The following is a 21,411-nucleotide window of genomic DNA, read 5'->3' as shown; positions in this document are numbered from 1 at the left end:
AGTAATAGTATACAATACATAATATAGTAATCAATGATTCAGGTTACATCTTCATAAATTGAAAACATAAAGCAAAAACACACCAGATGCATCTTTATTTTTTTTTAGAAGCAGAGACAAAAATTATTGAGCATTATGTACAACGTGAGCATTATGAGTTTTTTTTAATAAAAGGTCCATTGCCATCTTGCTCCAGCAAAAGTGAATTACACATACTTGTCGTCATATTTACAAATTCCCAACTCATAAACTTCTTAGTATCACACAGGACAGACATAACAGTATATTACAATTAAGTTTGGCATTAGCATGTTGCTAAGCTAGCAATACTCTAAGTATAAAAATACAGTATAAATTAGACCCCTTATTAAAACAATTCGTATCTTTTAACTGATATTTTTTTGCTTTTTAATGACTATTAAGTGTTTCAATGGAATTTCAGCAGACAAAAAGTTTCAGTTTCAAGTTTTAGCTGAAATAGTGCCAAAATCAATGAAATGGTAACATTTATTTAGCGCTTTTTAAACGACCACAGAGAGTCGGGACCTCGGTTTAACGTCTCATCCGAAGGACGGTGCTCATTGACAGTATAGTGTCCCCATCACTATACTGGGACATTAGGACCCACACAGACCACAGGGTGAGCGCCCCCTGCTGGCCTCACTAACATCTCTACCAGCAGCAACCTGGTTTTCCCATTTGGTCTCCCATCCATGTACTGACCAGGCTCAGCCCAGCTTAGCTTCAGTGGGAAACCAGTCTTGGGCTACAGGGTGATATGGCTGCTGGCAGGGTCATATTTTTTAGTTTGGCAGGGTCGCCGCTGGCTTAGAAATGCTATGTTGGAATCCCAGAGTAAAACTGATCCAAACTAAAAAAAAATTATACCCCATTAAACATCCTGTTTCACTCAGAAATATGTCTCAGACAGACATAAAATGGGCTGTGAACACTTTCATGTTGATTTAGATTTAAAGGCAGGCCATATGGTGGGTATGATCTGGGTTGCACATGAAGAGATCCAACTTAATTAAGGGGAATGAGAATCACCTGAGGCCTAGAAGGACATCAAAGAGGCCTTTCTCTCTCGAAAGCTCCCAAATTCCCTGTTTTTCTGTGTTAACTTCCTTCCGTCCCCTCAGCTCCTGCTGAAAAATCCTGCACAAACCAGCATGAATTCATGTGGGGCCACACTGAAGCTGGTGGACCAGCATAGTCATGCTGTTTTCAAGCAAAAACCGAGCTGATGGTCCACCAGCAACCAGAATCCCATGCTGGTCCCAGCATGCAAAACATACCTTACGCTGGTGACCAGCAATGCTGGGCCTCTCTTCCCCCTTGTTTTCCATGAATGGAACATGAGCAACACCTGGAATTGCTTTCTGGTGTCCTCCCTCTAGTGAAACAGCAGTGCTTGACTTGGCCTGTGCGTCTGTGGACTCTTTTTCTCAATCTGGATATCACACTTTGAAGAGGAACTGCCCGACCCCGCTAATTTTACAAAGACCTCTCAAGGGAATGCCGATGACTTCTTCAGTGGAGAATAAAAGGACAGAAGATACAGGAATCATGGAGAAAGCAACAGGCGTTGGGTGTAGAATAGGCTTGCAATAAATATTTTTACACCAGTCGTCGTTGGGATTCTGCAGCATTGCTCAGTTACACAATCCGACGCATCCATTATTTATTTAAGCATTGATGGTTTAAAGGAAAGTGGTGGATCAGGATTTTAGATGATTCATTTATGAAGAAAAATGTGAAGCTCTTTTATGTTTCTCCTCTTTTTTTTCTTTTTTTTTGTGTGCGTCAGTCTTGTCTTTGATGATGGGAGCTATACTTTCACAGGGATATGAACGTGCAGCTGGTGCTGTCTAATTTAATGAGGGACCAACAGGAAGCCCATGTCAGGCACCCATGCCCTGTGGACACAGGAAGTGGTTTGATTAAGAGCGAAGCTGCTGCAGTGTTAGAAGTGCTGTTGAAGGTTTCCTTTTATTTCCTTCTCTGTCTATCTCCTTACATCTTTTTGTCTGACAGTAGAGTCCATTTTCATGCAAGAAAAGTATTGCAGATGTTGAAGTTGAGGCTCAGAAAAAAAACTTTTAAAAGGACGTCGGAACATGTCAGGTTCTTTGAAATGTAATATTTCTATGTTGGTTTCATATGGTATTGGAAAACTTTTATACCATTTTCAAAAAAAAGTTTCAATTTAATGACTTATCTGACATAACCTTCAACTGAAAAATAACATTTTTCTTGCAACTTTTTCTTACACAGCCTGTGTATAAGTAAATAAATAATTACTTTCAAAAAGTAAGTTTAAAAGTAAGGTAAAAAGTAGTTTTACAGAGATTGTGATTAATTCATAATTAATTTGTGGTCACATCACATGACATGCGCATTTGAACTTTTCCTTGTCATATAAAGGTCAATTTTATGAGACTTTGATACAGGTTGTGTCCGAAATCTCGTACTGTCTTAAATATGTACTTATTTTGAATCAGTAATTGCTTAATGATAGCTAAAAAGTACTGTGCAGTTACTGTGAATTCTCTGTCTTCTTTTGTCACATTTTGCCTAATATATGGTGGGGAAGTATGCGATGTCAGATGCAGCCACAGTCATGAGGTTTTCTCTCTTTAATGTCATTTCTTCCATGTTTCTACATATTGGTTGCACCACATGACTTTGATATTGCAGACGGTTGTTTTTGTTTTGTTAAAATGTCACAAATTTTATTCTTTTTTTTCTTCTAAATTGTGATATTGGCATAGTAAACCCAGCCTGATCTGCCGGGGATTTGATTTCGCCCGGCAACTCAGTCTGGAAAACTGTACATTAAATTCTACTGCTTCTGTTACACTTTTGCGGGAACCAATCACAGACTGGCTTATCCACCTGGCACGGTATGGGCTGGTTTAGCACGATGACGGATAGAGAAACGATGGGTTGTTGCCTGTTGATCACGCCACTTGTGGTCTGATTGGTTGAAGGACTATCCAAATGCGTACAGAGTTTTTTGAATAATGCCAATTGATTACTCCTCTTGTGCAGAAGAAAATACAGAGCAAACTCAAACCCATACCAATGTTCAATTTTAAATTGAGCTTGGTCTGGTGATAGCCAGACAATATTTGCACAGTTTAGGTATCCCAATATCTTTTTTTCTTATAATAATTCAGGAACATGTTCATCATATAAGTGGTGTATTTAAGTAATTGTATGTGATTAATACACAAGCATGCAAAGTGTCTTGTGTTTAAGTCGAATATTCTTACTGCAGTCAGGCACAAGGGTCAGCAAAAGCCTCTGAAAGTTAAAATTGCAAAAGGAGGGGGAAAAAACACCATTTCCTGACTGCACACCACAGCCAGATAGTATAACTGCAGCTGACTCTGCAGATGAAGGCTTGTGAAAGTAATTGAACTAATGTAAATGCGCTTGGTTCGCAAACCAGACGATACTTGTAGACAGGCTAGAGCTTTCACACTGATTATAATCCTTGAGGTTGGAAGAAAATAGTGACCTGATACTGAAGGTATTAACAGTATTGTTGCAAGAATGTTGTCTATGTAATGGTATTTATAAGAGTTATATTATAACTTAGGAAATATAGCTTAAGATGAATGTTGTGTTTTGGAAGGTATCTAGTGTTTAGTTGGTAGAGCTGGTATCGTCTTAGACCAGCAATCAAACCAAGCAACCTCTTGTTGAAGAAGCTCCAGCTAAATGACCAGCTTATACCAGTTAGCATGTTCCAAAACACAGCTGTATTTTCCAACAGTGATGATAAAGTTTGGCCATAGAGCAGGCCAACATCTAAAGAACCAACCTTTGTAAGCAAGAGGGCAATTCACATCTATTAAAACAACAACACTCTGTTTCAGAAGGGAAAATTGAAGTCCCTTTCTCATTTGTTTGAGGTTGTCAAGCCCCTCCTTTCTTTCCTCAGTGCTGTTCAGCCGTGTGTTTGGTCCGTGGTCTTGGCTCTGGTGTTGTATGGCAATGGCACAGCGGGGAGAATGAATGAATTGCTGGCAGACTCGTGCTGTGCTCGTCCTGGCTGCTGTACGAGTGAGCTGGAATAGCGTAACATGGTGTGAGGCGTCTTTTCACCACTCACGTGTGAGCTCTTAAATGAGACTAAGAGAAAGAAAAGATTTGTTGAATGCCATTCAATCTTATACAGCAACTGACGTGTCTTTGCTGTTGTATACAATATCTAATAGGTTGCAGAGTGAGTGAGTGAGTGAGTGAGTGAGTGAGTGAGTGAGTGAGTGAGTGAGTGAGTGAGTGAGTGAGTGAGTGAGTGAGTGAGTGAGTGAGTGAGTGAGTGAGTGAGTGAGTGAGTGAGTGAGTGAGTGAGTGAGTGAGTGAGTGAGTGAGTGAGTGAGTGAGTGAGTGAGTGAGTGAGTGAGTCAGTCAGTCAGTCAGTCAGTCAGTCAGTCAGTCAGTCAGTCAGTCAGTCAGTCAGTCAGTCAGTCAGTCAGTCAGTCAGTCAGTCAGTCAGTCAGTCAGTCAGTCAGTCAGTCAGTCAGTCAGTCAGTCAGTCAGTCAGTCAGTCAGTCAGTCAGTCAGTCAGTCAGTCAGTCAGTCAGTCAGTCAGTCAGTCAGTCAGTCAGTCAGTCAGTCAGTCAGTCAGTCAGTCAGTCAGTCAGTCAGTCAGTCAGTCAGTCAGTCAGTCAGTCAGTCAGTCAGTCAGTCAGTCAGTCAGTACTGGAATAGCGTAACATGGTGTGATGCCTCTTTTTACCACTCGTGTGAGCTCTTAAATGAGACTAAGAGAAAGAAAAGATTTGTTGAATGCCATTCACTCTTATACAGCAACTGATGTGTCTTTGCTATTGTATACAATATATGGTAAATGGACTGCATTTATATAGCGCTTTCAACAGACCCTATGGCCATCCAAAGCGCTTTACATATCGCCTCACATTCACCCATTCATACACCGACGGCGATGTCAGCCATGTAAGGCACCATCCAGCTCGTCGGGAGCAGCTGGGGTTAGGTGTCTTGCTCATGGACACCTCGACACTTGGTCAGATGGAACCGGGGATCGAACCACCAACCTTCTGGTTTGTAGACAATCTACATGAACCACTGAGCCACTGCCGCCCCTTATAATAGGTTGCAAAATAGGAAATTAATCTGAATGAGTGAGTGAGTTTACACGGAATGATGCATAACCTCACCTTTCCTCATATTCTTAATTTTATATGAGAAAATATTCTTAATTTTATATATCCGTCCGTCCGGACTCGAGTGGGAGGATGTGTCAAAAGCCATTAGTAACGATTATAATCAATAATATACTGATGATGGTTGAACACAGATTAAACATTGCTAATGTGAATAAGTGATTCAATTATTCAGTCCTAAGGTCCTATTTACTACAGGTATTAAGATGCATTTTCATCAATTGGTCGATACAGGTATAAACTGGGTCTAAAATGTTTTGAGTTTGTACACTTCCAATTACTTCCAGAGGTAGTCGAAACCGCATTTGACCGGATTTTTTGTAGTATAAATGCAAAATGTGGTCTAATGTATTTGAACAGCCAAAAAAGATGCCTACTGACTTAATGCGTAAGCAATACGGGAACCACGACAGCCAAACGGGATTTCAACTTTGTTGGCATTAAGGCATTAAGTCATTGCTTTGAACACCAAGTTTTGGTGTTGCACTCCGTATGTTTCCATTCGAGTTCATATGTGAATTACACATTGGTTATTTATTTGCTCATTAGATCAAAAGATCTGTAAAAACACGAGGAAATCAGGACAGAAGTGGTTGAAAGTTGACAAAGAAGATTAAAGTGCCATGTCTCCCTCATCTACAACTATCGGGTGTAAGCAGGACTTTCAAGTGAGTGAAAGTAATTTAATAAATCTGTCAGGCTTTTATTTTTTGCATCTTGTGCACTTAATACCCACAAATTTATGTTCAAAGTACCAGCCACACCTGGGAATAATTCAACTCAATAAAAACTCCTTTTCACTGCATTTATTTTAGTCAAACATCTTGTAGTGCTGAGTGATATGCAGTTAATTGTGGATTAATTTCCCTCTCCACTTGTGGAAAAGATATATATCGATGACCCCTTATTCCCAATGCCATTCATAGTGTCTTTCAAACTTAAAGGGTTAGTTCACCCCAAAATATAAATTAGCACATGAACTCACCCTCAAGCCATCTTAGGTGTATATGAGATTCTTCTTTCAGATGAACACAGAGTTATATTACAAAAATGTCCTTGCTCTTCCAAGCTTTATAATGGCAGTGAATGTTACTCTATATCCATCATAACTGCTCCACACAGCTCTGGGGGTTATTAAAGGGGGGGGTGAAATGCTGTTTCATGCATACTGAGCTTTTTACACTGTTAAAGAATTGGATTCCCATCCTAAACATAGACAAAGTTTCAAAAACTAATGTTGGACGTTTGATGGAGTATTTCTGTGTTAAAAATACTCCTTCCGGTTTCTCACAAGTTTCGGCGAGTTTTTTTCGAGGATGGGTCTACTTGACGTTAATAGATCGGAAGGTCCTTGTATGGGCCGTACGGGCTCTTCTCCCGGTAGGGTGCGCGCGCGTGACTTAAGCGAGAGAGAGGAAATGCACGCCGTAAACAGTCTCTCAGATGCAGAGCCAGTCATCCGTGAACACTTATGTGGCGCCGCGCTTCTCTTTATTCCTATAGTTGACGTCGAGCTACTTCAACGCTTCAGCTCAGCATTCCGGGAAGGCAGCGCTGCATTTGAACCGATTTGAACGCAGAAATGACGGGAAGCTTCACAACATCGCTTCAGTCGCGTCTCCAAGTGGATTTACACGCCACTGCTGTCAGGACTTTACCAAATCATACCAAAGAAGTGTGTTTTTGACGGAGCAGTCCCAGCGATAAAGGTTCAGTCCTGCTTTGGAAGCAGCCGGTGAGTTAACTTAAACTGCTTCAAATGTCTCTGCTTTTGGCTACGGACGCATGAGTAAACATCAGTAAACGACACGATCGCGTGCTTCGTCATTCAAATGCGCTAACGGTTACTCCATTGTTGTTCTGTATAACGTTACAGTATTCTGACGTGCAAAACCATTTTGCTTGCTACTTCTAAGGTCTAGTCGCATACAATAGTCCAAAAACCGAATCATGTCCTCATACACTGCGAGTAAACACAGAAATGTGGAGAGGCCATTAAATACAGTAACTTACATACCACAGAGACGGACGTCCTGATGTTGCCGTTTCTCCTGTTCAATTTATTTCTCCCTCAGATTTGATTCTGGATCATTATCTGTATTAGCTGAGATAGCGATGGGTTTCTCCACGCTTCAGGACGTCACCGCTTTGAGCGCTTGTCATTCTTTAGCTCCGCCCACACGATACGCCTCCAGACGCTCGGTTTTTTCCGGAAAGACTCGGTACAGCCTATATTTCTTTTATAAATATGATAAACTAAAGACTTTTTGGAGATATGAAGGATGCAATACTACTCTATAGGTACTCAAGATTGACATGAGATTGACTGAAACTGAGTGTTTCACCCCCCCTTTAAAGACCTTCTGAAATGAAGTGAAGCAATGCGTTTGTGTAAGGAGAATATCCATATTTAAAACTTTATAAAGTAAAATTTCTAACATCGGTGGACAGTCTTCTGTATTAACCTATGGAAAAAGTGTAGTGCCTCTAGCAGTTCAAAATGCTTACACTATGTCTGACAACATTTCACACCAGTTTACGCTTGACAGACGTAGTGTAAGCATTTTTCGGTAACACTTTCGAATGATGGTCGATAGTTAACATTAGATAACTACATTAGTTAACATGAATTAAAGGGTTAGTTCACCCAAAATGAAATTTATGTCATTAATGCCTCATCCTAATGTAGTTCCACACCCGTAAGACCTCCGTTCATCTTCAGAACACAGTTTAAGATATTTCATATTTAGTCCAAGAGTGTATTCAAGTGTATGCACACTATACTGTCCAGAAAGGGATCATCCTCGAATAAAGATTAAAACGATTGTGAGTCAGTGTATTGATTCATGATTTCGGATTGCCAATGTCACGTAATTTTAGCAGTTTGGCAGTTTGACACGCGATCTGAATCATGAATCAATATGCTGAATCACAACCATTTGAATCTTTATTTGAGGATTGAAAACCAAACCGGAAGAGAAGACCATGCTGAATAAAGTCGTAGTTTTTGTGATTTTTGTTTTGGACCAAAATGTACTTTCGATGCTTCAAGAGATAGTCACATATGGAGTACTTTAGTGATGTTTTATTCCCTTTCTGGACATGGACAGTATAGTGTGGATACACTTTCTTGCGCTCTCAGACTAAATATAAAATATCTAAAACTGTGTTCCGAAGATGAACGGAGGTCTTACGGGTGTGGAACGTCATTAGGGTGAGTCATTAATGACATCAGTTTCATTTTTGGGTGAACTAACCCTTTAATAAGGAACTGCACTTATAAAGCATTTATTTATCTAATACATTATTAAAATCTTGCTAACATTAGTTAATACACTGTGAACTAGCATGAACAAACCATGAACAGCTGGATTTTCATTAACTAGCCTAATGTTAACAAAGATTAACAAATACAGTAGCAAATGAACTGCTCATGGTTAGTTCATGATAGTTAATACATGTTAACTAATGACCATTATTCTAAAGTGTAACAATTTTTTTAAGTGTTTGTCTGAAAGAAGAATGTCATATCCACCTATGATGGCTTGAGGGTGAGTAAATCATGGGCTAATCTTCATTTTTGGGTGAACTATCCCTTTTAGTTTAAACATGGCGAAGAAGAAAGTGACAGTAAACAACGGACGACCTACAGCATATCTTGTTCTTTGAAAAACACAGTCGAAATAGCATGCACAAGTGACGGTTCTGTCAACCAATCAACCTTCTGCAATGATTCTAGCTCCATCCTTTAGTACCAGACTACTGTGCTAGGTACCGGAAGGGTGCCAAAAAAAGTGCTTCAGAATAAGGGGACCACAGCTTCTGACAATAGAAACGGATAAAATTGGATACTGAACTGTACTGAACCGTACCACTTAGTGGAAACGAGCCAGAATTCCACTTCACAGGGCCCTTACAGTGGAATGGAACTCAACTTGAGAGAGTGAATACAAAATTGAATAAATTAACTATACCATGAGCAAAGGAATGAATGGATCAAAGAATAAGTGATTGGATGAATCAGTAAGTGATTGAATTGGTGAGTTATTGTATAAATAGGTGAATGAGTGAAGTGATGGATGAAGTCTTTTAATAATTGAGTGAGTTCATATTTGAGTGCCAGTCTCGGATAAATAGACATCCCCCTCCTCAGTGCTGGTCTGTGTCCAACTCTCCTTGATACAGTCCAGTATTCACCACTAACATAACTAATCCTTTCATTAAATCAAGCCTCCCACTAACCTATAAAGAGCTAATTGTGTGGTGAGTCAGCACACAAACACACAAGCACTCACACTTATCCAGAGATTCCTACATCTCTTCAAGCTCTTTTTTTTTCAGGTTGTATCTTTTACCACCACAGCTTTCCAACTTGCTAACACAGTGTTCCTGTGTGTTCTCGTGATCACAGATACACATGTGTTTGTAACTGTGTGCATATGCATGTGTGTATGTCTATGAATGCTCTGCCTTTCGTGTATGTTTGCTCAACTTACAGTGCGGTTGTTCTTCCCCCGTGTGAGTTGTCAGGCGTGTTCCCATAAGTCTGCTTTTAACACGCATCTCTTATTTTCACACATCAGTGACAGCACTGTTCTCCGTCCCAGAATGTTTTGTTGGCTGCGTAGGTCCTGAATTTAGACCTTTAGGTCACTTTAAAATAAGCACGGCGTGTTTAAGTAAGATAGACTAACTTGAACCCTATCTCCCTCATCTCTTTTTTTGTCTGTTTAATGGTATGATAATGCCAAGCTATCAGCACTGATGTACTTTGAAGCCAGACTGATTAACATTCACCTACAGATATGATTCTGCAAAATATAATCAATTTAATCTTCTTTTCTCTACCTTTTTCTAGATTAATCTGTGAAGATCAAAATCTACACATTATGAAACATGCAGAAGACTCTGAATAGATTAAGGAAGTCATACAGGCTGCCTGAACTTCTCAACAACATTGGACCGCTATATAAAGTTGAAAGAAACTACTGGTATATGAGCAGCCTCCTAACTCATTTCTAATAGACCATAGCCATTAATGGTCCTAATGGCTAAACCTGCAATGAATGTTTTTCTCTTTTGGGTCATTGGGATTGCTGTAGAATGGAGGATCCATTCCAGACATTCTCTCAAGGGTCTGTCATGCTACCTCCAAGAAGAATGAGCCATTTTCACCAGATGGAGATATGCGCATGTTGCTACTGAACTGGTCCAGTGGTTCAGTTGTCTGGACAGAGAACTAATAGTACCTTGAAGAAGAGGAAGTGCCCGTAACTTGACCCATGACAAAGTATGTGGCTGAAGAGCCAGACTGAAGTTTAAAGAGTGGGTGAAATGGGAATCGACAGTAAAGTATTGAACAAAACTTGCTTTGTGGTCTGCACCTGGGAAATATGAGACTTTAGTCAACCGACAAAACACATACAGTTCTTCTTCTTTTTAATCAAAGTGACTTTGATTGACCAACAAGTGAGTGACTTTAACAAGCAGTTCTGGTGTAGGCAGCCTTTGGCTGATCTTTACATCTTGTTTTTGATGGTACGCACAGATGCCCCAACTTTATTGAACTACATCTTCTTACCTGCCTTGTTGTTGAGATTGTCAGTTGTGATGCTGCGCAGGGGTCTACTGGCCTGGCTCTCACGTGTGGGTGTTCTGTTAGTGGTGGTGTGCTGTTGCCTTTCCCTCCTTTATATCATCACTTGCAGCCCCCACACTGATGAGCCCATGGCTGGGCAACCCCTTCCCAGGGCTGGAGGGATGGCTATTGCTGGGGGTCCAAGCAGGCCAGGTGGTGTTGGAAGTGCCCCCATTGGCCCTGCTGGACGGGAAGGGTTCCAGGCTCTGCTACAAGAGCGGGAAGAGCAGCACCGGCAGCATATTGCCAGCTTAAAAAAACAAATTGCTCAACTTAAAGAGGCTCTCCAGGAACGGAGTGAACAACTTAAGGGCATGCAGAACTCTTTGGAAAAGACAGCTGGGAGGGGCACGGGGGGTGATATGGCTGACGATCGCAGTCACAGCGACCTGCAGGAGTTCCTACGCAGCCAGCTGAACCGGGCAGAGGTACACAGTGGTGTGCGACTTCAAAGCGAGTATGCGGTGGTGCCCTTTGAGAGCTTTACCTTACAACGCGTCTACCAGCTGGAAATGGGGTTGACCCGTCACCCTGAGGAGAAGCCGGTGAGGAAGGACCGCAGGGACGAGCTGGGAGAGGTGGTGGAGAATGCGCTGCACTCCCTCAATGCACCTAATCAAGGTGGAGACAAAATGAAAGCCAGTAAAGTCTACACCCCATCAGACTTTATAGAAGGTAAGAAGCTACTTATAGGAATATTCCAGGTTCAAGTTAAGCTCAATCAACAGCCAATCTGTAAATGTTAAAATGCTGTTTCAATAGTATATCCACAAGATGTAATCAATATGCATGTTAACATGAATTTAGTGTTACATGGTGTAAGTTAAGAGTGGTTTGAAAAGGATGGTGGAAATATTAGTTATGCTATTCAATTTAGTGCTGCTAGTGCAGAGAAGGTGTCATGAACTGGCTTTTTAAAAAAATATATACTGTTGTCTGAGGTCAACTAATGACATTTGTGTGGTTTACACATTCAAAAACACCATAACTAATAAGTAATAGGCTATTTTCTACACTGGTTTTGAGGCTCTCTCCAAAACGCTGGGTTTTGATGGGCGTGACGCACTGGAGACTTTGAAGTATATGCCCACGGCTAGGATTGGATAAGATTTACATATTTAATATGCTCCCCTGTCAGTTCAGTTCACATGAGGGAGGGATTGTTTTGAAAGTGGCAACCGGAATGTTTCTTTCGACCACAGGGCTCGTAAACGTCTTTATCAAACAAACACAATGATTTATTTCTCATGCACCTGCGATTAATTGGAATATTATTTTTGTATTACATGGCTCGCCCGATCGGTGGATATAAGCGCGAACCGCTCACACACACAAAGCGTGTGCGCGTACCCTTCATATGTCAAGTCGAGAGAGTAAAAGCGCAGATCAAGAAAGGAATATTATTTCACTATATGAGATTCACCGGCCTGCTGACGCGTCTCAATACTTAAGTTTTGGTAGCCCGTCTGGAAAACGGATAGCCCCAGGGGGTTTTGCGAGCTCTGGCCCATACATGTCCGAGTCTGACACCGAATTTCAATAAACCAACAAATAAGGGATTCTCCAGCCCTGTAACAGCATGCTAATGGTATGTTCTGTTAGACACGTACACATAATTAAAACAATCTGTAACAATGCAGTACTATCACATATAAAAAACATGTTTTACTCACATAAGTGTGCGGCACCCTCCATGAGTAGGTGGGCTATTTATTCTACTGAGGCGGTGTTTCATCACTCGATTACGTCAGGATGAAGCACACAAACATTTTCTGAGCCTAATGTCTATAAAAGCTTTCAGCTCTGAAACTTACAGGATATTCTTTTATTACCATGACCTTTTATATATCAAAAGCTCAAGGGAAAGTTGATTTCTCAATTCATCACCCCATTAATACTATACCATTGGATATATCTGCATGTCTGTAGGCCATTGCTTTAGATCTTTAGAGTTTGTTGGACATATTTGGAATAAATCTCTCAAAATTATCTCTGAAGCGTGTTGCAGATATTGTATGCTGCGTTTCTTGCATTGTTAGGACAAAATCAGCAAAACAATAGAGCATCCTGTAGCAGCATGCTAACATGCTAAAGCTAGGATATCCTGTGATGACTCTAGGAAACGAACACAGCTGTTTTATATTCAGAGATGTGTCATCTCTGCCGTTTCCTCTAGAGCGAAAATGATGCATCTCAGTGGTTATAGACTTTACAGGAAATGCATAATTCATGTTGCTATGCACCTTGTTTAACCATAATAACTGTTCCCAGCATTTGAAACTGAAATGTTAGAATTGAGCTATGGTAAAATGTGCTAACTTTCACGATCAGGTAGGTGCAGTGATCTAGTGAGGTAAACTGAAAGCAGAGATGAGATTTATCTGAACTACTTAACATTCCTGCTGAAAAAAAACAGTTGCATAAACTAAACTAAAAGCCAGTGTGTTAAGGCTATTTTGACCCACTGGCAGTTAACCAAGGGGTAATTTATTCTGCTTTTCCAATTAAAATAATACCTACAATACCCTTTTATGTAACTGACAAAGCTATGAAAAAATATATATTACTGACTTATAAGACTAGTCTCATTATAAAGCAGTTATGCAGTTGGCCACAGCTTAGAATTTCATGCTGGTTTGTTGCTGGTCTCACTGGTGCTAAACTTATTTACAAGGAGTGTTTGGTTATTTGTTGCATCTTTAACTTCTCTTCTGAGTTATTTTTTCAACTGTATGATTGAATAGACCTACTCTACTTCACATTAACAATGGAGAGCTTGTGAAAAATTCAAAGAAAGCCAAGGCCAACTCTTAGCCAGAGGCCCTGTCTGTAATAACTAACAACTCAGTGTCCAGACACAATGTCAATACCTTACTTAGCTGTCTTGCTAACACTGAACAAGACTGAATAATATTGTTAGACATTCTAAAAATATTTGGTCCTGAAAAAACACAGGAAGCTTGACCATTCCGCTTGAAACGGTGCTTTAGCAAACAGGAATGTTTATAGAAAGCCTATCTTTTCTACCCACAAAATAACTCTCCCACCCTATCCCTCAAGGGGATACATGTATCTCTCATTATCCTGTGTCCGTTATCTCTGTTGGCTACTGTATGTAGTGCTCCTTTACCCAGACCCATTTTGTGGTGACACGATCCAATTTAGAGAGGGAAAGAGATCAGAAGTCATGCTAAAAGTGCAATATTTCCCTGAGATAATGTTACCAATGTCCGGTAACTCGTATGATTATGTTGAGAGAAGAAATGTTTTGTCTTTCTTACTGTAGCTAGTTTTTGTTTAGTGAGGTGGAGTTGAGCCTGCGGGTTGTGCTTTGATGTCTTTGCTGTTAGTGTCTTGTATTGATTCAGATTGCTTCCCTAATGGCCCTGTTTTCCCATAAATGCATTTTATGTGTGGAATGGAAACGGGCTGGAATGGATAATTATTCCAGTTTGCTAATGCAGACATCACTGAGGCTGTTTGGACAAACTTGTATAGCTTGTTGAGGTGTTCTTTAATTTAGCCAAATGATCAAACTTATGCATTTCACAGATCCCAAAGACTTGTATTGAAAGAAGGTCTCTACGTCAATGGACCAGAATACCGTATTATGAAGGTGGGGTCTGTTTATTTTGTCCAGTAGGCAACCGGATACTGTAGAAACAAACCAGAACACTCAAGCAATTGCATAGAGAGGTTCTAAACAGCACAGAACACCATAGCAACTTTCATACAAATTTATTACAAATTAGATACACATACTTCCCAGTGTAGATCATAATAATGTTAACATACTGTGCTACCAAAGCTAAAGAATTATGAAGCTGTGAATTATTCATGCTTCATATAACCCTTAACCGAATGGCTTTGTGCAAACCTTGCTTGAGCGTGACTTTCCTCAGAGTTATGCCTTTTATAGCACTATCAGCACCATGGATATGGAACATGCACAATCTACAGTTGATAGTGTACAGTGCAGATCTGTTGAAAAAGTTTATCTGGATCATTTTCAGAAGCATGAAATTATGTTACCCAAGCCTCAGATGACCTGGTGCCCCTGTGATCTCAACATCTGCTCAGCTTCTTCTGAAATTCCTTATCATAATTCCATATCTGAGCACAGCTCAGATGATTTTAACTTCAAAAGAAGTTCAAATTGCAATGTGTGACTTTTCATTGCAGACTTTGTTAGCGTCTTTTTCTCAAGAAAAACCTGACGAGACTTGGATCTCCAAATGTTCTCCATTCAGTCTCATTGCTGTCTAGGAGAAACAATCAAGATATTAAAAAGGTCTTGTGAATTTTTTGTTTCGTTTTAGTTTTCTAGTTAGTTCTGTCACCCTTAAAGGTGCACTACGTAGGATTTTTTCCGGTAAAATATCCAAAAACCAACAGGCCCTTGTTATATATTTTGTTCAGGTGAGTTCTTACAATGTCCCAAATGTATCTAACATGATAAACGGAGCTGCGTTACCTCATACTAATGACTGGAAAAGCGGAAATGGCGCCGGAGACTGTGTCCCGCCATAATAAAAGTCCCACCGCTCGCGAGGCGTGTTGCGTAACAATCGCTCACAGCGGTCTTGCTCAGCTCCCTGAACACTCAGTCCTGCTCTGCTTCACACTACAGTAACGATAATTATCGCATCCATGAACATGATTTTTGTCCGAGTCCTATCCCGATTCTTTCCCACTGGCTATGAGGTTGGATTCTGTGAGGTGTCCCAAGATTCTGAGCTCAAGCCTGGTGTCATCAAACTACGGAAATTGTTTTGAATAGGCGCCCTCTTGTGGACATAAAATTTACATAGTGGAGCTTTAAATGCACATTATGTAACATTTGTGGATTAAAATATCCAAAACCCACTAGAATAATTTTATATATTTTGTTGATTTTTGTACTTAGATTATCACACATATTTCCAAGAATGTTTAAATCCAGAAGAAGAAAAAAAATCATTGTAACCAGGACACGGAGCGTGTCCATGTGTCGCCTATCACGGACATCATACCCGTGTTACCCTAGATTATTTTGTAGAAACAACACCAAAGATGCTTTAATATATTATGTGTTTTATTAGACAGCTGAGCAACTGTTTCGAGACATTCATCAACAGAAAACTAATCATTGTTATATAGCTCATCACAGTTAATCTTATTGTTTAAATCTCAGTTTCTTGATTTACCACGAGTATTATGTTTTACCATGTCTAATATCGATCTAGCTTACTGCATTGTGCAACAAGTGTCTCATAGTAGCCGCCAAGTGAACGCACATAGAAGCATTACAACAGAACATCAAACACGGCTGTTTTACCCCACATACGCATGACCGGAAAAAGCGGAAGTAGACACTGACGTCTGTGGCATAATAAAAGCTCTGTAAAAATAAAGGCGTCATCAAGCTATGCTGTTTTGAATAAGCGACCATAAAAAAATGATTTCATAATAAAATGTATTATTCAAAAAATATATATTTAGGAACAACTTAAAATCTCATACTCTGAGGCTGCGTCTGAAAACTTAAAAATGCTGCCTTCAGAGGATGCATTTCAAGGCACATCCAAATTATTCAATCTAAGCTTCACTTCCTGTCTCCTGAGATAACTTCATCTGATCGAGTTTTAAAGGCAGCATATGTATCATTCATTCCCTTTTATATCCCACAATCCTGTGCTTTTCATTCTGTGAAAGTTGAGCTAAAATTTAAAGCTGCCATCTGAAAGTTGCTGTTGGTGGTCAGTTTGTGTGGAAATGTATGTTTCTGCCAACGTTTTCCCCTTCTGATGTCATTTTAGGGAGAAATTACTATTGTAGTAATATTCACTTAGTTATCAAAGCTCTGTTTAGCTGTAGATCATTAAACCATTATGCTGCCTCTCAGTCTGTCTGACATCCTGATAAGGCAGCGAGGCAACAAGTCAGTTGCCTACGTTTTTGGACACAGCCTGAGTATCCTTATCATGTTAAGATAAAATTTGACATATAGATATTTCATCTTAATTGTTTCATCACAAATGATTTATCCTCTGCATAAAAAGCTATACATGAGCTTATCTAGCTCATTTAGAAAACTCCAAATTAATTAAAATTAGAACAAGATTAACAACAAGGCAGCATTTTTTTGTGAGAAGTCCTCCTTTGCGTTTAAATGTGAAACAATCCATGCATCTGTTAGAGAATGAGACCCACTGTCTCCTTTAGAGTCTCAGAAGGCTAACCTAAAAATGTCTCGCACTGTCCTTGAATTTGCCAAGAAAGAAACATCTGAGAGAAAAAGTTGCCATGAAAGAGCAACCACTGAGCAATAAAATGTTACTTTCCTCTGGGTTTTTCAGTCAAGAGATTTGTGACAATCTTTTGAATGCCTGCGTTTGTAATCTTGATTTGTGTATCTTTCTTCATGTTTGAGTCTTTGTATGTTTGTCTGTTTATCTTTGTAGTATTTGTCCTTGAGCTTTAGTTTTCTTTGAATTTTGCTTTGCGTGTGTGTGTCCATGTGGGTGTTCAGGAAAATCATTCCTTTTCTTCACTGTTCTCAATGTCTTATCTCTGCAGGCATAGCGCGCACTGAAAAGGACAAGGGCACGCTGTACGAGCTGACCTTCCGTGGCGAGCAGAAACTAGAGTTCCGCAGAATGGTTCTCTTCCGTCCCTTTGGCCCCCTCATGAAAGTGAAAAGTGAGCTTGTGGAGACGGCTAACATGGCCATTAACATTGTGCTTCCTCTGTCCCAGAGAGCTGACAAATTCAAACAATTTATGCACAACTTCAGGTGACACCTCTCATTCTTTTCGTTCTCTGTTATTATCTGTTATTTATCATCCTCTGCCCCTTTATTTCTTTCTTTCTCACATATCTTCCTGGTGCTTTCCATAAATAAGGTGTACTTTGCTGGCCAATATTTTTAAAGCATTATATGGTGAATTTTTATAAATTTTATTAGCATGCAAACCCTAATATTGCATGTTTTACCCAATTGCACAACATATTAAACACCTTTAATACTCTAAAAATAACACAATTTAAAATAACACTGTTTAAGCTCAAAAGAAAGATAACTGAATTCGGCGTCCCCATGCTGTCTGCGGCCTTGTGTTCATGCACACTGAAGAGAACAAAGTTACAGTCCTCTTCCGCTTGATGCCTGACTCAACTTAAAAACGCATCCAAATGATGACCTTTAAGATGGTTAAACTTTGCAATTAACGGGATAGTTCACCCAAAAATGAAAATGATCCAATAATTTACTCACCCTCAAGCCGTCCTACGTGTATATGACATTCTTCTTTCAGACGAATAAAACTGGAGTTATATTAAAAAATGTCCTGGCTAATCCAAGCATTATAATGGCAGTGAATGGCAGCCCAAATTTTGATCCATCCATTATAAAAGAAATCCATACAGCTCTGGGGGTTACAAAAGGCCCTCTGAAGTGAATCGATGGGTTTGTATAAGAAAAATATCCATATTTAAAGCTACACTGTGATATTTTCCCCCATCTAGCGGTGAAAAGGTATATGACCATCCAGTGAATATTAGTTTCTGTTCCTCTCAATTCTGATTTAGTTTTAACTCCTACAGTGGCCGATTTAGTCCAAGATTAACATGGCTTCTGTTCAAACTCGTCCATGAGTGCCATCGAGTGTTAAAACGCGTAAGGCGAAGCTTGAATTTATGGGTATGTCCCTCTTTGGCTAATGTACTTTCAAGATGGAGGGGCAACATGGCGACCGGCATTCGAACCCCTCACCCGTATGTATTTTCAATGGCATATTATAAACTTACGAGAATACTTTATTACTTGAAAGAAGTAAATATACATTAATGAGCACATATATTTTTGAAAGAACTAAGTGTTTTTAGCTAAGAATAAACTAAAAAAGTTACACAGTGTAGCTTTAAACATTTCTAAAGTAAAATATCTAGCTTCCGCCAGACTGCCTTTAGTATTCAACTACTTAATTTTTCTCTAACCTCTACAGCCTGTTTTACATCTAATAGTGCCTTTGAGCAGTGTTTAAAAAATCTTATATTAGGCGAACACTTTGACCTCATTCCCGTTCCAGAGGCAGGAGAGGACAAACAAGGGGATTGTGGGTTACGATCAGAATTAGCTCAATGCCAGCAGACCCATCAAACTAATTTGTTCTGCCATGTACACGGTAGCACAGCATATAGATAGTGTTTGTTTTCTCAACAGAAAAACTGCTTTTTTTCCCTCCTTTTTTTCTTCTTTTGTTGCTCTGTCATGATAGAAATTAGTTCAATTTATATCATCTTTGTGTTTGTGCCAAGTTATGGACTATGTTATGAAAATATGAATACTGGATGTACTGGAGAAAACGAATAAAAAGTTTATTATTTGATCAAAAATACAATAAAATTATAATATTGTATATTATAAAATAAATTATTTTTAAAAAATCAGGATTATTTGATGAATACAAAGTACAAAAAAACACACACAAAAAATACAACAAAAAAAAACATGTATTTGAAATAACTTTTGTTACATTATGAATAACTTTACTGTCATGACACTCAGGCGTACTTTTACAGAAACGAGTTTAGTCATTATTGAATTGTCTACATGAGGTTAAGTCAAAGATGTCGCCCTTAAATTAAAATCAAAGCAAAACTGAAATTATCTGGTTTGACCCCCAAAATGTCTCTGATTTAGGCAATGTGGCTGTGGCTGATTGGGCCAGCGCTTCCCGTGTTGTGATTGGACAGCAGCTTAGCGCACGTTGCCCAGAAAGGTCCCGCCTCTTACCATAACGGGGAGATGCAAGCGCTGAATGCGCGCTCTTCTCCACGTGGGAGAGCAACAAGACCACACCCCCTATTTTGCGTGTTCTTGTGGGCGGAGGGTTAGTCAACAAACGGTTCTAGTGACGTCATTACATCCCTGCACTTCCTGCTGTAGTCCAAACCGGCCGTTCGCTGTAGTCTCGCTTGGCATTGAACTTTGGGCTTTATAATTTTACAGGGACTATTTATGCTCTAACAGCAACATTACACACTAACTAAAGTTTGAAAGATGGAATTGCGAAGAACGGGACCTTTAACATAGAATGAGGCTTTTTCTGTATTGCGTATATTCCCACTATTGTTTGTTTTGTTCATAATGCTGGTGCTATTTTTATAATGTAATCACAAACACCACTCCTGTTGTTTTATTCGTGCTTTATAAATAAACAAACAAACACTTGTTATCAATAAAATTGATAAGAAGACCTAAAAATGTTAACTCTTTTACGTCTGCGTTTTTGAAAAAAGTTGCCAGCCACCGGCAGCATTTTTGATCATTTTCACAGAAGTTTCATGGCCCCCGGTACATTTCAAAAGAAAGAATAGAGCCTTTGCTTTAAACAATCCTTTTTTTAACAGTACTTTAAATATGGGCAAACTTCATTAATCCAGATCCGATTGAGAACAATGATCAAAAACACAGATGGAGTAGATTAAGTCCATCAACAACCCCAAAGCCTCACAGTCCTATAGCTCGTCCTGGGTCGACATTTAATTCTGTTATTTCCATCAATGTTGGGGAAAGAGTTAAAAACAAAAACGATGTCTCTTTCTCCATTCAAGTTTTTTTCCCTCAAGGACTAAACCAAAACTAAACCAGTCTACCACTAACCATCAAAAATCTTCATGTCACGCTCTAACCATGCCTTTATTGTGCAACGGACATAAAAAGATCATGTTTAGGATCTTCTTGAAACACTTGCCTCACTTCTATCAGAATGTGGCTGCTTCAGATCAGGAATTTCACGCTAGCACTGCAGTCCTTGTGTGTTGCGATTGCAGTGCCCCGTAGGGTGAGCTTGTCTTGTCAAAATCTGCGTTTCAAGGCCTAGACTCAATAGCTCTTTTTCATCTTGCATATTTTTCCCCCACTGAGCTCATTGCAGTCAGTGCATTCTGGGATTTATAACGTTCATAATTATGCTGCATATTTTTTTTTTAAACATACTTTCATGATACTCTGTATCCACAGTGCTTTGTATAGTTTTTTTTTCTTTTCAGTAATGCAAAATATTTTGATTAGGCATCACCATAATAGTACATCAGTTATGAATAATTAGTTGTTTTTAAAGTGACCCTATTATGCTGTTTTTGTTTTGTATTGTCTCCTACAATAGATTTACATGCATCCAAGTAAAAAAACGCTTTAATTTCTCTTTAGTTTCTCTAAAACCCTCATTTCCTCTGCTCTGATTGGTCAGATGGCCCAGTCTGTTGTGATTGGTCTCTCTGCTCCGATTGGTCAGATGGCCCAGTCTGTTGTGACTGGACTGCTCTTCTCCGATTGGTCAGATGGCCCAGTCTGTTGTGATTAGTCTCTCTGCTCCGATTGGTCAGATGGCCCAGTCTGTTGTGACTGGACTGCTCTTCTCCGATTGGTCAGATGGCCCAGTCTGTTGTGATTAATCTTTTTTTCACTACGTGTCTGACATTAGTACTGTAACACCTAAAGTGGGTTTGTGCTGGCACAAGCTGTTAGTAAATCTGACCCAATAACTTTATATGTTGTGCACTTTGATTTTTAAAACTTTTCAGACA

The 21,411-nt window shown here is 39.5% G+C and overlaps 1 protein-coding gene across 2 annotated transcripts in view; it reads left to right on the top strand.

Annotated features, from left to right (window-relative positions):
- The window catches only part of csgalnact1a (chondroitin sulfate N-acetylgalactosaminyltransferase 1a), a 45,352-nt gene that overhangs the window by 4,464 nt on the left and 19,477 nt on the right, over positions 1-21,411 (top strand). Inside the window, exons 2-4 of one of the 2 annotated variants that reach the window (XM_067433383.1) lie at positions 10,060-10,192; positions 10,304-11,514; positions 17,398-17,614. In XM_067433383.1, the coding sequence (XP_067289484.1) occupies positions 10,737-11,514; positions 17,398-17,614 (995 nt within the window). In that variant the 5' untranslated portion in view covers positions 10,060-10,192; positions 10,304-10,736. Of the gene's footprint in view, positions 1-10,059; positions 11,515-17,397; positions 17,615-21,411 lie in introns of both variants that reach the window. The other variant, XM_067433382.1, reaches the window with a different exon arrangement.

This window comes from Pseudorasbora parva, chromosome 23, assembly GCF_024679245.1.
Source record: "Pseudorasbora parva isolate DD20220531a chromosome 23, ASM2467924v1, whole genome shotgun sequence".
Classification (NCBI taxonomy): Eukaryota; Metazoa; Chordata; class Actinopteri; order Cypriniformes; family Gobionidae; genus Pseudorasbora; species Pseudorasbora parva.
The sequence above is the reverse complement of the archived record's forward strand: the minus strand, read 5'-3'. Positions and strand labels throughout refer to the sequence as shown.